This window comes from Callithrix jacchus, chromosome 2 (assembly GCF_049354715.1).
Source record: "Callithrix jacchus isolate 240 chromosome 2, calJac240_pri, whole genome shotgun sequence".
NCBI lineage: Eukaryota > Metazoa > Chordata > Mammalia > Primates > Cebidae > Callithrix > Callithrix jacchus.
This window is the reverse complement of record NC_133503.1, coordinates 164,777,748-164,794,168: the sequence shown is the minus strand read 5'-3', so window position 1 is coordinate 164,794,168 and position 16,421 is coordinate 164,777,748. Positions and strand designations below refer to the sequence as shown.

Sequence of the window (16,421 nt, the reverse complement as noted above, 5' to 3'; positions counted from 1 at the left end):
TTTTGTAAGAAAACATAGTCATAGATACTGACTTAGCAAATAATATTTACACTGCCACAATTATGAAAAAAACAAATACGGGTTGTTTTCAAAGTATGATAGAACTATATTAGGAGGATGGGGGTATAGTATGAAGTGCCTAAGAGAAAGAAGGAAGACAACACTATAATCACAGCTGAAATCAACTGTGGAAATGAAGCACATTCAAATTTCTAGTAAGGCTTTATCCAATCTCCAGTACTAATTAGATATGATTAAAAGCAGCAAACTTGACTGTTAAAGCTTGCTTCAGGTACCTTCTTTCTTAGAACAACATCCTCCAAGAATCTCCTTGCTCTGGCTTGGCACGGACTTTCTCTTGACAGCTGCTCAGCTGAAACAGGACTGGGAGACAGCCATAATACTGGAATACTGGTGGACTCAGACTTGTAAAGAATACTAAGACAGAATCCATTTGGGCCTGAACTCCCAAACCATCATAAACCAACCAATCTCCTATGAAACCCTGCTCAACTGAATTTCAACCCCAATTAACTTTAAGAAACTATGGAGCTTATCAAAAACTCTGGACATATATTCTGTCATTTAATAAGCAACTGGAATAGGAATTCAAAGCATTCTCTCAAATTCATTCTTTTGGCATTATGTACTGAGTATCTCCTACATGTTAGTTAATGCTGCTGGGGTAAACAATATTGACCAAAAGCAGCCTGGGCTATGGGATCTTCCTGGCCTGTGATGATGACAAAAATAACAGTAAAGTAAGAAAAAGCAAAAAAGTCTTCTAATACAAAAGAACAAAACAAAAATGAATAGACATTAAACTCATCTATGAAATACAAGAATGTATCAGCAAAATTTATTAACTATTTTCAGAGTAATAAGAAAACATAGGAGGTATGAAATCAGGACAGAGTAAGAACAATTTTACAAAAATACAATTAAAATCATTTAGAAAAGAGTAGGTTGTAGCAATAAATAGTGTGATGGGAAATTTTATAGAACACATAACAAAAAATAAGGAAGAAATCAGCAAGAATAGGAGGGAAGGTGGTAACTACGGAAAAGGGAATTGAGTATAATTTAACTCACGAGTAATAGGGAGCAGAATATTAATCCACCTGTAAATAACAGAAGCCCCCCCAACCCAAAAGAAGGCATAATAAACAGAACAATATCCATAACCAATCAAGGTATACCATAAAACTTTTTTCTAATACTTAAGCATTTCATCAAATTACAAATTAATTATTTTAAAGTACAGTGGTATAACTTCTTCCCTTTTGAAGTAATAGAAGAAATCAATAAACATGATTGTATCACAGTGGCAGGAAGAGGGGCCGTGCCCTGACAGCAATGTCAAGATATAATTCAAATTCATACACACACACACACACACACACACACACAGACACACACATTACATGTAGGATCTTGATTGTTTTTAATCTGTAGTTTTCCTTCTAAGAATTTGATTTTAAAGCCGACGAAAAAATGTGCATAACTATGTTCATTACAGTGTATTATGTAAGAACAAAAGGCTGACCAATATCAGAGAACAGTTTAATACACTGTTATTTCAACCTAACAGACTCTCATAGGAAAACTATAGAAAGTATTCTTATAAACATGAAAAATAAATTATATATGCATTTCACATTTTTTAGCTACACAAAAAAATTGATATAAAAATAATAATATGCTAAAATAAAAAGTTATTCCATGGTAATCCTTTTTGAATTTTACTTGCTGTTTTGTATTCTTATCAGTTAAAAAAAGAATTTCAAAGGGGGAAAAAAAAAATCACAAGTATTAGCAGATTCACCTTTTTTGGGAGTAGGGTTGAATAGGGTTGGACCCCTAATTCCATTTGCACGTGTGAAAGCAATAAGTACACAAAACATAGATTTTATAGTTGCACAGACCTCGGTTTTATTCCTGTTTGAAGGTACTAACTAGATGTTTTACTTGGGCATGTTAACAAAAATTTCAACCTTCTATTTACTCGTCTGTAAAATAAGAATACCACATGCTCCATAAGGGTGACTATAATAAATACATGAAATAGTGTTTGTAAAACACTTTTCACAATGCCTGGCACATAGGAAGTGATTGATAAATAAATGGTAGCTATTATTATTTAGAGTTATTTTCCACTGCTTCCAGACCTGTTCCCCCATCTTTATCTAATAAGCCTGAATTATTTGTTTTAATCTCTGAATAGCCAGTTGTTTTTTGTTGTTATTTTTGTTTTTGTTTTTGAGACAGAGTATTGCACTGTCCCCAGGGCTAGAGTGCAATGGTGCGATCTTGGCTCACTGCAACCTCTGCTTCCTAGGTTCAAGCGATTCTCCTGCCTCAGTCTCCCGAGTAGCTGGGATTACAAGTACATGCCATGACACCCGGCTAATTTTTTGCATTTTTAGTAAAAACGGGGTTTCACCATGTTGGCCAGGCTGGTCTCAAATGCCTGACCTCAGGATACACCCACCTTGGCTTCCCAAAGTGTTGATATTACAGGCGTGAGCCAAGGCACACAGCCAGATAGCCAGTTTTATCTCAGCTCTGATCGGTGCTCCCTATCCCTGTAGATTTATTAACATTCCTTTATCCAGGTACCTAAGTGTTAAGTAAATAATAGCTGTCATCTTAATGTATCTAGCTCCCATTCCCATATGCTTGAATCCCTCCAACCCGCTCCACCACCCGTACCCCATCACCATTACCACCAATCCTCAGATTTCTACCTTCCAAAGTTCAACTCATTTCCTGACTTTGGTTAATGTTCAACAGATTACTATTTGACATATATACACATAACATCAATCCTTGACACTGATTTCACCTACTACAGGGAACTCTTGTTTGGTCATAGAAGAAGACAGAGAAAAAAGCAGCTTAATTTGATATGAGTTTAATAAACAAGGGTTTTTTAACAAAAACAACTTTTTACAACATAAATCTAGCTGCTTTACAATACATAATTAAGGTATACAACTTACTAGTTAATATTTGCAACATACTCACTTTGTACCCAAACATACCGACCCTCACCAACCTGAAAGATTTGTTATTATTAGCAACATTACAGGAAATTGAGTCACAGAAAGATGAAGTAACTTGCCCAAAGTTACACAGCTAATGAGTGGAAAAGCCAAAACTTCAGCCAAGGTCAGACTCAAAAGTTATGTTTTTTCCAAACATAGTAATTGAAATATGATAATTTTTTTAAAAAAAGATACTCCTCAGACATGTAAAATACACATTCTTTTAATAAAACAAACAGAAGTTAAACATATCAGAGAAATTCTTAATGTACATACAGTTTTGAAAAGAATAAACTGAATTCCTCATATTAGTAAGAATTATTCCAGAAATGCATTTGTTCATACAAATTCATTCATTCAAGAAATAAAATTTGAGTACCAGCACCTACTATGTATAGGTACTGCTACTACAACCTCTTTCCTAAATCCAGCTTACTGAAAACCTGCCTCATATCAATTTCAGTATCTTGGGATTCCAGACATTTAATTAATACATTCTATCAAACCAATTTAAAAGTTACTCGAAAACTAAAAAAGAAAGCAGAAAACTAAAAGTATATAATATACAAAAACAAGTGGAGTGGAGTGAATAATATTCCCACAAAATCCATGTCAACCCAGAATCTCAGATTGTTATCTTATCTGCAAATAGGATGTTTACAGATGTGGTTAGTGAAGGATTTGAAGATGAAATCTCACTATATCTAATGCCTGGTATCCTTACAAGAAGAGGAGAGAAAACACACACACACATACACAGAGAGAGAGAGAGAGACAGACAGACAGACAGAGGGCACGAGCATGAGAGCGTGCAGCCATGTGAAGACAGAGACAGAGACTGGAGTTAGACTACCACAAGCCAAGGAACATCAGGAGCCACAAGAAGCTGGAAGAGGCAAGAAACAGATTCTCCACTAGAGCCTTCAGAAGAAGCATGGTCCTGATGCCCCTTAAATTTCAAATTTCTGACCTCCAATACTGGGAAAGAATAACTTTCTGTTGCTGTACATTGAGTTTGTGGCACTGTTACCACAACCCTAGAAACAGATGTAGTAAGTTCATCAGTTGAAGAGTAGATTTTCTAAAGAAGTTCCAAACAGTAATCAAAAAGCTGAGAAATAGTACAATTGAACTGAAAAATTCAATAAAGGGGTACAGGCTACATCAAGCAGAAGAAACTATTAATAACCAGCAGAAAGGCCACTGGAAATTATATAATCTGAGGAAGAAAAAAGATACAGAATGAAAAACAGTGGTCAGGCATGGTGGCTCACACCTGTAATCCCAGCACTTTGGGAGACCAAGGCAGGCAGAGCTCTTGAGATTAGGAGTTCAAAACTGGCCTGGCCAACTTAGTGAAACCCTGTATCTACTAAAAATACAAAATAAATTAGCTGAGAGTGGTGGTGTGTGCCTGTAATCCTTCCTAGCTACTCAGGAAGCTGAGGGGGGAGGATCGCTTGAACATAGGAGGCAGAGGTTGCAGTGAGCCGAGATCACACCACTGCACTCCAGACTGGGCAACAAAGCGAGACTTTGTCTCAAAAAAAAAAGGGGGAAAGAAAAGAAATGCTAAAGGGAGTTCTTTAAGCTGAAGAAAGAGGACACTAATGAGCAACACGAAAACCTATGAAAGTATAAAACTCACTGGAAAAAAGTAAGTATACTGTCAAACCCAAAACACACTAATACTGTAATGGCAATGAGTAAATCAATTATGTGTCTAGTATAAAGGTTAATAGACAAAACTATTAAAAATAGTTAAAGCTGGCCAGGCACGGTGGCCACATCTGTAATTCCAGCACTTTGGGACGCCAAGGTGGGCAGATTGCCTGAGGTTGGGAGTTAAAGACCAGCCTGACCAACATGGAGAAACCCTATCTCTACTAAAAATACAAAATTAGCCAAGTTGATTTTTTGAAAGGCTAAACAAAATTGACAAACCTTTAGCTATACTAAGAGAACAAGAGAGAAGACTCAGATACATAAAATCAGAAATGAAAGGGGAGATATTATAATTGATAACAGAAATACAAAGGGTCATAAAAGACTACTATGAACAAGTATATGCCAACAAATTGGATCATTTAGAAAAAAATGAATAAATTCCTAGAAACATATAACCTACTAAGACTGACTAACAGGCCAGGCACAGTGGCTCACACCTGTAATCCCAGCACTTTCAGAGGCCAAGGCAGGTGGATCACCTGAGGTTGGGAGTTCGAGACCAGCCTGACTGACATGGCGAAACCCCATCTCTACTAAAAATACAAAAATTAGCCAGGCGTAGTGGCACACACATGTAATCCCACCTACTCAGAAGGCTGAGGCAGGAGAATCACTTAAACCCAGAAAGCAGAGGTTGCAGTTAACCGGGATTGTGACACTGCACTCCAAGCCTGGCAACAGAGTGAGACTCCATCTCAAAAAAAAAAAAGCAAAAACTGAATAACAAAGAAACTGCAAATGAGAACAGACTAATAGTGAGTAAAGAGACTGATTCAGTAATTAAAAGTTTCCCATCATAGGGCAGGCATGGTGGCTCACACCTGTAATCCCAGCACTTTGGGAGGCCGAGAGGGGCCGATCACTTGAGATCAGGAGTTCAAAACCAGCCTGGCCAATATGGTGAAACCCTGTCTCCACTAAAAAATACAAAAATTAGCCAGGCATGGTGGTGCATGCCTGTAGTCCCACCTACTCGGGAGCCTGAGGCAGGAGAATTGCTTGAACTCAGGAGGCAGAGGTTGCAGTGAGCCGAGATCATGCCACTGCACTACAGCCTTGGCAACAGAGCAAGATTCCATCCCAAAATAATAATAATAATTTTTTTTAAAAGTTTCCCATCATAGAAAAGCCCAGAACCAGATGGCTTCACGACTGAATTCTACCAAATATTTAAAGTAGAACTAATACCACTCTTTCTCAAACTCTTCAAAATATTGAAAAGGCGACAACACTTCCAAACTCATTTTATGAGGCCAGCATTACCCTGATACCAAATCCAGACAAAGATGCCACAAGAAAACTAAAAGAAAATAATAATAATACAATAATCAGAAGAAAAAAACGAGGAAACTACAAACCAATCTCACAGCATAGATGCAAACACCGGCAACAAAATACTCACAAACCACATTCAACCATTCATTTATAAAGATCATTCACCATGATCAAGTGGGATTTAACCCAGAAATACAAGGATGGTTCAATATACACAAGTCAATAAAAATGATTAACCATATTAAAAGAATGAAGAACAAAAACCATATGTCATTTTATTTAGGACGTAGAAAAAACATTTGACAAAATTCAACATTCTTTCATGATAAAAAAATTCACAACAAATTAAAAGGAATGTTCCTCAATGCAATAAAAGCCATATATGACAAGCTAACATGCTCAACAGTGAAAAGTTGTTTTCTCTAAGATCAGGAGTAAGACAAGGATGCCCATTCTCACCACTTCTATTAGAAATAGTACTAGATTACTAGCCGGAGAAGCTAAGCAAGAATAAGAAATAAAAAGCATCCAAACAGAAAACAAGGTAAAACTGCCACATTACTGATATCACAACCTTAAATATAGACAATTCTAACTATTCTAGAAAGAAACTGTCAGAATTGATATATGAACTTAGTAAAGTTGAAGGGTATAAAATCAATACTCAAAAATCAGTAGTGTTTCAATGCCCATCAATAACAGTCTGGATAAAGTAAATGTGGTACACATACACCATGGAATACTATGCAGCCATAAAAAGGAACAAGATCAACTGGGCATGGTGGCTCAAACCTGTAATCCCAGCACTTTGGGAGCCCAAGGCAGGTGAATCACGAGATCAAGAGTTTGAGACCAGCCTGGCCAACATGGTAAAACTCCACCTCTACTGAAAACACAAAAAATTAGCTGGCCGTAGTGGCAGGCACATGTAATCCTAGCTACTCAGGAGGCTGAGGCAGGAGAATCACTTGAACCTGGGAGGCAGAGGTTGCAGTGAGTCAAGACTGCACCACTGCACTCCAGCCTGGGCGACAGAGTAAGACTCCATCTCAAAAAAGAAAAAACGAAAATTATCATGTCCTCTGCAGCAACATGAATGGAGCTAGAAGCCATTATCCTCAGCAAAGTAACACAGGAACAAAAAACTGAACACTGCATGTTCTCACTTATAAGTGGGAGCTGAACAATGAGAACACATGGACAGGGAGGACACAACACACACTGGGGCCTGTCAGGGGGTGGTGAGAGAGAGCATCAGGATAAATGGCTAATACATGCAAGGGTTAATACCTAGGTGATGGGTTGGTAAGTGCAGCAAACCACAATGGCACATGTTTACCTATGTAAAATACTTACACATCCTGCATATGTATCCCAAAACTATAAACTTTTTTAAAAAAGAAAAAACTCAGTAGTGTCCCTACACACTAAAAATAAACTGTCTGAAAAAGAAATTAAGAGGACAATCTAATTTACAATAGCACCCAAAAAAATTCAACCAAGGAAGTAAAAGATGCGTATACTGAAGACTATAAAACATTAATGAAGGTAACTGAAGATGACACAAAAAAATTGAAATAAATCACGTATTCATGGATTGGCAGAATTAATATTACTAAAATATCCATACTACCCAAGCAATTTATAGTTCAATGCAATCTCTATCAAAATTCCAATGTTATCCTTCACAGAACAGAAAAAAAAAATCCTGGCCAGGCACAGTGACTCACGCCTGTAATCCCAGCACTTAGGGAAGCCAAGGTAGATGAATCACGAGGTCAAGAGATTGAGACCATCCTGGCCAACATGGTGAAACCTTGTCTCTACTAAAAATACAAAAATTAGCTGGGTGTGGTGGGAGTTATTAGCTGGATAGGGCTTTTTGCTCCCAGCCTAGAATGTTCTAGCTCCCATGGTTTTCTACTTTTTGTATTTGTATCCCAGCCTTCATACCTATCAGGATTTAACTCTTAAATCCCCTCTCCAATGTTCTGCATGGGGATTCTAATTTCCTACGGGCTAGAAAAATGATAAAACTGTTAGAATAAAGTTTCTAAAGTATGTTCTACAAAATACTAGAACTGAAAACTCTCATGGAAATAGATTTCATAATCAATTAAGTCTGGGAAAGGATGTATATTTCCATCCTGTAGGAAGTATACTTTTTTTTTTTTTTTTTTGAGATGGGGAGTGCAGTAAGTAGTGCAATCTCAGCTCACTGCAACCTCTACCTCCTGGGTTCAAGCAATTCTCCTGCCTTAGCCTCCTGAGCAGCTAGGGCTACAGGCGCCCACCACCACACCCAGTTAATTTTTGTATTTTTAGCAGACACAGGGTTTCACCATATTGGTCTCAAACTCCTAACCTTTTGATCAGCCTAACTCAGCCGCCCAAAGTGCTGGGATTACAGATGTGAGCCACTGCACCCAGCCACATTTATTACTTAATGTGTTGATAATAAGCACAGTGAGTTCCTCTTTTGTAGATTCACTATGCTTATTAACACGTTAAAGCTCTGAGAAATCCTATGGTAAAGAAACCTCTTAAATGTTGTATAACTTATTTCTGATCCTAATTTGATACAAATTTTTCCCTCTAAGATTCTGAAATAATGTCCCAACACTGATGATTCTAAAATGTTCTCTTTTAGGGTAGGCAATAATATCCCCTCTACCTTACCCATTCTTCCCCTTCCTCTTTCGTCTCAGCAAAACCTTGGTAATTGAAGGCCATCATATTATAATCTGTTATGATTTCCTTACTCAAAAGAACAGAAATATTTGTCTTGAATCCAATTACCAACATACCTTAATATTAAAATTTCAGCAGCACAGTAGCATAATATTTTTTTTTTTTTTTTCTGAGACAGAGTCTCACTCTGTCGCCAGGCTGTAGTGTAGTTGTACAATCTCAGCTCACTGCAACCTCCGCCTCCCAAGTTCAAGCGATTCTCCTGCCTCAGTCTCCCGAGTAGCTGGGACTACAGGTGCACCACCACACCCAGGTAATTTTTTTTTTAAGTACTACTAAAAAGTAGTAACGGGGTTTCACCATGTTGGCCATGACAGTCTTGATCTCTTGATCGGCCTGCCTCAGCTTCCCAAAGTGATGGGATTACAGGTGAGAGCCAACACACCTGTGCTTCAGTAGCATAATACTTTTTAAAACATAGCATCTAACAGCTTAGGAGACACTCATATTACCACATTTGAGCATAAACCTATGATGTGAGGTATTATCTTTTACAGATAAAGAAACTGATGCGTTAAGGGATTCTGTAAGCTATGGAAGTAAAGCTATTGTGATCAGTTGTAACAGGTCTTCCAACTTCAAGTCTTTTGACCTATCTACACTCCCCACAATCACTGTGCAGTGAGAGGGACAAAAGCCTTGGCACAGTATCAGAAACTAAACTGTCTTCTCAAAACCAGGCTAAATATTCTCCCCACAGAGTAAACTCAGAACTAGCCAAACTAAATGCTGTTCCATAATAAAACAATGAATGTAGTAAACAGACTGCCAGGCATATGCACTACTAAGGGATTTCCCCCCTTTTTCAAAATTCAAACTTTAGACTGTCAGGTTTTAGAACAGTGCTAAGAACACAGATATTTTGGCCATGGAAGACTTGCATGTTACTCAGAGCAAAGGTTACCAGCATTCACAATGGCTCCCTCACAGAAATAGCAGATTAGTCAACCAAGTATTAGCTAACAACCATGCTATTGCTATGGAAAGGGAACTTTGTCTAACTGCATAACATTGTAACAAATGCTCTTCTAATTAGATATATAATCCTGAAGTGAAACAAGATACTTTGAAAGAGAGGATTTTAATAGGATAGAGATGCGGCAAAGAAAAAAATATCTACTGAAGTTATTCTAGATACCTAACCATTTCATTCCCACTATAAAATTGAATGAATAAAAAAGTGTTAAGGAAATATCTTAATCCCAAGGAAGGGTGAGCTTTAAAAGCTATCGATGGAAATTTAAGAAAGCAAACAAAACGTTTCAAGCATACCAAGGGCATTATAAACACCCATGAGCCACCATCAGCTTAAGCAATAAAACATTGCAGATACAACTCAAGCCCTGCATGACTCCTTCCAGATTCCCTTATCCTCCATCTGTCCTCAGAAGTAACCACTATCCTGAATTTTGTGTTAGTGTTTCCCACATGCTTATATATTTTTACATGTGTATGAATCCATAAAAAGTATAGTAACATTATTTTTACAAATGTAATTGTATAGTGAGCCAAGATCATGCCACTGCAATCCAGCCTGGGAAACGAGCAAAACTCCAGCTCAAAAAAAAAAAGAAAGAGGAAAAAAAAGATTTACCAACTTAGTAGTTTATATATATAAACAACTCATTTGCCAAAGACACACCCAGCCCACCAAAAGAGATCATCTTCTCTAGAAAAACTAACAAAACTGCCATTTTAATACAATGACTCTTTGCTTATCCATGCTTTTTTTGGGAAGGCCCCCAAGGGCATGAAGCCTAACACCTTGATAACCAGAGGGGGAAAAGAAAAGATACCTTGGAAACAATAAAGATGATTCAAGCATAATCACAAAATAATCCTAGTTTTCTGTAAACTTGCCTCTCAAAATGCTACCACTAAGTAACAACAAATTTTTTAGACTGTAACAGGAAACAATCACTCTGCATTTCCAGCCTACTCTCCCTGCAAAATTAAATTTCCTGTAAGCATGGAATATCATACTGGGACTTTTCTGCATATCAATATCATATCTTTTATTAGATCCCTTTTCATGTTAAATTTACCAATATGTATAACTAATTTTAAAAGCTTTACTCCAAATTGTCTAAATATATGACTAACCCTATTATTTTCAAGAATTCTTGCATAATTAAGGCTGTTTGTGTTTGTTATCAACATCATCACTATAGTGGCCATTTCTGCCTGAACACTGAGTATCCATGTCCCCCTTTCTCTCTCCTAACAACACCCATTTATGTGTAGATATCTATCCTGTCCCCCCACACTATGCAAATACTTAGAAGATGTCTCCCGGCCAGGCATGGTGGCTCACGCTTATGCAGCACTTTGGGAGGCTGAGGTGGGTAGATTACCTAAGGTCAGGAATTCATGACCAGCCTAGCCAACATGGTGAAACCCCATCTCTACTAAAAATACAAAAATTAGCAGGACATGGTGGCACATGTCTGTAATCGCAGCTAGTAGGGAGGCTGAGGCAGGAGAATCACTTGAACCCAGGAGGCAGAGGTTGCAGTGAGCTGAGATGGCATCATTGCACTACAGCCTGGGTAACAAAACAAAACTGCCTCAAAAAAAAAAAAAAAAAAAAAGTCGTCCCTGTTTACCACATCCACACTATCATCTACTGCTTTTTGATTTTTTTTTATTATGGCCATTATTATAGGAGTGAGGCAGTATCGCATTGCGGTTTTGATTTGCATTTCCCTGAACACTAATGATGCGGATCATTTTCTCATGTTTGTTAGTCATTTGTATATCTTCTTTTCAGAACTGTCTATTCATGTCCTTAGTCCACTTTTTGATGGCACTGTTTTTTTCTTACTGATTTGTTTGAGTTAGTTGTAGATACTGGATATTAGTCCTTTTTCAGATATGATAAGGAAGATTTTCTCCCACTTTGTGGGTTGTCTGTTTACTATGCTAAGTGTTCCTTTTGCCATGCAAAAGCTCTTTAGTTTAATTAGGTTCCAGCTATTTATTTTTGTTGTTGCTTCATTTGCTTTTGGGTTCTTGGTCATGAAATCCTTGCCAAAGCCCATGTCTTGAAGTGCTTTTCCGATTTTATCTTATAGAATTTTTTACAGTTTCAGCTCTTAGGTTTAAGTCTTTAATCCATCTTGAGTCGATTTTTGTATAAGGTGAGAGATGAGGATGCAGTTTCATTCTCCTACATGTGGTTAGCCAATTATCCCAGCACCATTTGTTGAAAAGGGTGAACAGGGAACACTTCTACACTGCTGGTGGGAACGTAAACTAGTAAAGGCACTATGAAAAACAGTGTGGAGATTCCTTAAAGAACTAAAAGTAGAACTACCATTTGATCCAGTAATCACACTACTGGGTATCTACCCAGGGGAAAAGTAGTCGTTATTTGAAAAAGATAAGTATCTTTCAAATATGCACATGCATATTCATAGCAGCACAAATCATAACTGCAAAATCATGGAACCAACCCAAATGCCCATCAATCAATGTATGGATAAAGAAACTGTGGTATATAGATGCACAATTGAATTCTATGCAGCCATAAAAAAGAATGAATTAACAGCATTTGCAGTGACCTGGGTAAGATGGAGGCTATTATTCTAAGTAAAGTAACCTAGGAATGGAAAACCAACATTGTATGTTCTCATCACTGACAAGTGGGAGCTAAGCAATGAGGACACAAAGGCATAAGAATGACACAATGGACTTTGGGGACTTTCGGGGAAAAGAAGGAGGGGAGCGAGGGATAAAAGACTACAAATATGGAGCAGTGTATATTGCTCGGGTGATGGGTGCACCAAAATCTCATGAATCGCCACTAAAGAACTTAATCAAGTAACCAAATACCAGCTGTACCCCAATCACTTATTGAAAAATTTTTTTAATAAAATTTAAAAAAAGATGTCTCCCACTCACTGACACATCAAAGGGTGGGTCATATTCTTTTAAGGGTAATGCCATCCCCCTTGCTAATGCCTGCTTAGGAACACCAGCATAAGCCAATTGGCAGATGGCATTTCTAGCCAGAGGGACTGGATGAGACAATAAGACTCATAAGAGGTATGCTGGCCTTCCTTGCTCTGGAGAAAGAACCACAGATAAGTTCTTTACTAGGTTAAGCTGGGTTTTCTATTACTTTTGGCAAAAAGCATTCCAAGTGTTAGATAACTTAAAAATGAAGAGGTTAAAAATTCTGATCAACATCGACAAATGTGATTATAAACAAATCTAAACATATCTATGAAACCCATGATCCTTGGACTAATATTGGCCTTTGTACATTTGGAGAGTTTGTTGACTCTAACAGAACATGGTACTCCAATAGAAGTACATGTGGGTGGAGAAGTGAAGGTTAAGAAACAGCAAAGTCACTGGAGACATTCATGTAACAACCATATCACAGATCAAATGCAGAGGATGAAAAATCTCTTGCTTTACTACCTGCCGTGCCAAAAACCACTTAGCAAATAAAACAGATCAGGCTGGGCACAGTGGCTCACACCTGTAATACCAGCACTTTGGGAGGCCACGGTGGGTAGATCACGAGGTCAGGAGTTCAAGACCAGCCTGGCTAACATGGTAAAACCCCATCTCTACTAAAAATACAAAAATTAGCTGGGCATGGTGGTGTGCGCCTGTAATCCCAGCTACTCCGGAGTCTGAGGCAGGAGAATTCCTTGAACCCGGGAGGTGGAGGTTGCAGTGAGTGAGATTATGACAAGGCACTCCAGCCTGAGTGACAGAGCAAGACTCCGTCTTGGGGGAAAAATAAAACCAGACCTGGCTTCATTCAAGTCTATATTAGGGGGAATAATGAACACCCTAATCCAATCTGAACACTGGGAAGGGGTGGGGGCAAAAATGAACATTTTTTTACAAATACTTGTAAACTAAAAAGCAGTTGGTAATTGCTAACAAGAAATATCATAGCCAAAAATAAACTTAAAACTTCCAGGGCACAAAAACATCTTACTGGCCTTATATGGACCTGTCCTAACAGCTGTTATTATCGGATTCTGGCATTTTGCTTCTTACTTCCTCTGGACATTGTCGGCCTTGCCGATTTTCACAAGAAGATTCAGGCAGTTGCTTCCCTGTGGGATATACAGCAATTTTCCAATTCTATGACTCAGAAAATGGCAAGAGAGTCTCTTACAACCCCAGACAAAATCAGAAAATGTTTATTTAGCTCTGGGAGAGCAAGTCTCAGTTAAGTTACCATACAGACTTACGAACTTTTTTTCTTTGAAGTCAAATATTTACCAAGAACTTACTATATGCAAGTCAGTCTACTATTTATCCAAAGGCAATGCATGAAGCATTTTTATTAGTTCCAAACTTCCTTTCTCTACATCCCTTATAACTAAGTCAAATATTTTAAAGAAAAAAAGAGTCATACCTCGCAAAGCTTGCAATTAAACGTTTTTGGCCAGAATTGGTGGGCTGTAGAGCAAATTTACTTCCAGAATATTGCTTTGAAACAGTCCATGCTTTTCTTTCTCTTAATTTCAATAGCTTTAGGGGTCCAAGCGGCTTTTGGTTACACAAATGAACTGCAAAGTAATGAAGTCTGGGATTTTAGTGTACCCATCACCCGAATGGTGTACAATGCACCCAGTACATCTTTCTTTAAACACACGTTCAAATGATATGCACATAAATCGTTTATCATAATACAAATAACCTTTGAAAATAAGTGGAAAACTGTATTAACTGAAAATAAGTGGAAAAGAACTGTATTAATAACGTAATGAATACGATCTGGAGGCAACATCTGCACTAACAACCAAGTTTCGCACAGAGAAACTCCTGATAATTCAGAAACACTAAAGGCAGAGTCTCATTCGGAATGTAAACCATGCATCGCAAATACTGAACCAGTTTATATTCATTAACTGCTCAGAAGAAAACCAGTGATCCTTTCCGACGAGATGGCCTTTAAAAAGAAAATGATGTAGGCTACCCAAAAAGCAACCTTATTTTTGCGGAAACACATTTCACACTCGGGAAACAGCGGGGGCCGGTAATCGACAACCTCCTACAGACGACGGAACACGGACAACGCCGAGGACCGCCAAGGAGCGATGGGCTGGCCCAGAGCCACGGGAGCACAACCCAGACGCGCGGTTGGCCTCCTCCCCGAGGATTGCGCCCGGCGCCCCCTCCTCCCAACACCAGAGCGCTCTTCGCCGCCCGCCAGCCCGACCTGGGAAAGTTTGCACCTCCGCAACCCCGCCCCTCGCTACTACTGGCCCCTCCGGCCGCGGCGCCGTCGCCATGGCGACTGGTCCACCCCCCACCCCCACTGGGCCAGGGCTGGCCGCGCCGCAGCCCCGTGGCAGCCGGGAAGAGCTCCCAGAGGAGCCCGGACAGGGGCTACCCAGCCCCGGAGAGGAGGGACGTAGGGGGCGGGGGAGGATGAAGAGGTGCGGAAAGCGGAAGTCTTGCGGCTCCCCACCTGGGGCCCAGCCTAACCCCAGTGATTCTCACCCTTCACTTTGCCGAAGGTGCCGACTCCCAGCGTGTCCCCCAGAATGTAGTGGCCGATCTTCACCCGCCCGTCGTGTTTCTGCTTCTCGGCTGTCGCCATCTTTTTCCAGGAACTGAGTCTGCGCATGGCGCCGCGGGAGGGGGCGGAGGGGGCGGGCAGGGCCGCGCCGGGGGCGGGCGGGGAGGGGGTGGGGACGCGGGAGGGCAGCCGCCAAGCAGAGCCACCGCCCTGCGCCGCCCGCCCAGGACCCGCTGCCGCCGTCGGGCGCAGACGCTCCCCCTGGCGGGGCGGGCGAGGACCGCCGGGAGTGGCACCGGTACCCGCCTCCTCGCCCCGCATCCTCTGGCCTGGGTGCCCGCCCACTGGCACGCGGAGGGGCTTCCTGGAACGTTGAGGCGGACAGTGGCCCCCGGCTCTTCTCTTCTGGCGGAGTTTCTGCCCGCTGTGATCTCCCCTAATTACCACTTGGGGATCGGAGAAGACCCCCTCTCTGGGTGACTCCAGAAGGGAGATGAGGACTGGAGTCATCACTCCCGCTCGGGTGATGCAGATCCGCGGTTACGAGGACCGCGAGAATTAAAGCAAGGCAGGGGACACCGCCCTGCCACTCCTTTCTAACCTTGATTCTCATCTTTCTTTCTCGGATGGAATCTAGAAGCCGCAGTTTTCACTTGCGTCTGTGATGGAGTTTCCCGCCCCTCGCCCCCTCCCACCCACCCCCAACCGGCGGTCTCTTTTCGCTTTGAGCCGGTAAGTTGCTACTGAGCCCCAGGACGGCTCCAGGAGCGCTGTCGTCGTTTTCTTCTGCAGATTATCCTGAAATTTCCTCCCCAAAGCAAGCTCTCTTGCGAAGAGCTGGTTGGGGAGATGTGCAAGTGAATGTGTATTCCAAGAGGGGGGTGATATGCAGAACTTGTGGTGTATAGGAATTAATACTTTTAGATTATCAGTAAAATTTTTACATTCACTGGACTGAGAAGGAGGCTTACGGTAACATCAATCAGATCAACAAATATTTATTGTACTTGCAATGAGTAATACTTAGTTACCACAGCATAAAGTCTCCTTATTTTAAATAAAATGTTTGAGTTTGTTACTCAGTTTCACTCTTCTAATTAGTAGGCAAAGTCAAGTGTTTTGTT

The 16,421-nt window shown here is 40.1% G+C and overlaps 1 protein-coding gene across 5 annotated transcripts in view; it reads right to left on the bottom strand.

Annotated features, from left to right (window-relative positions):
- Positions 1 to 15,623, bottom strand: part of PRKAA1 (protein kinase AMP-activated catalytic subunit alpha 1) — a 40,420-nt gene extending 24,797 nt beyond the window's left edge. For 3 of the 5 annotated variants that reach the window (XM_035291633.3, XM_078365541.1, XM_078365542.1), the window contains exon 1: positions 15,279 to 15,393. Coding sequence is in view for 2 of the 5 variants with exons in the window: in XM_035291629.3 (XP_035147520.2) it covers positions 15,279 to 15,618 (340 nt within the window). In the remaining 3 variants the exon portion in view is untranslated. Of the gene's footprint in view, positions 1 to 15,278 lie in introns of all 5 variants that reach the window. The other 2 variants (XM_035291629.3, XM_035291631.3) reach the window with 1 other exon arrangement.
- Positions 15,624 to 16,421: the final 798 nt, after the last annotated feature.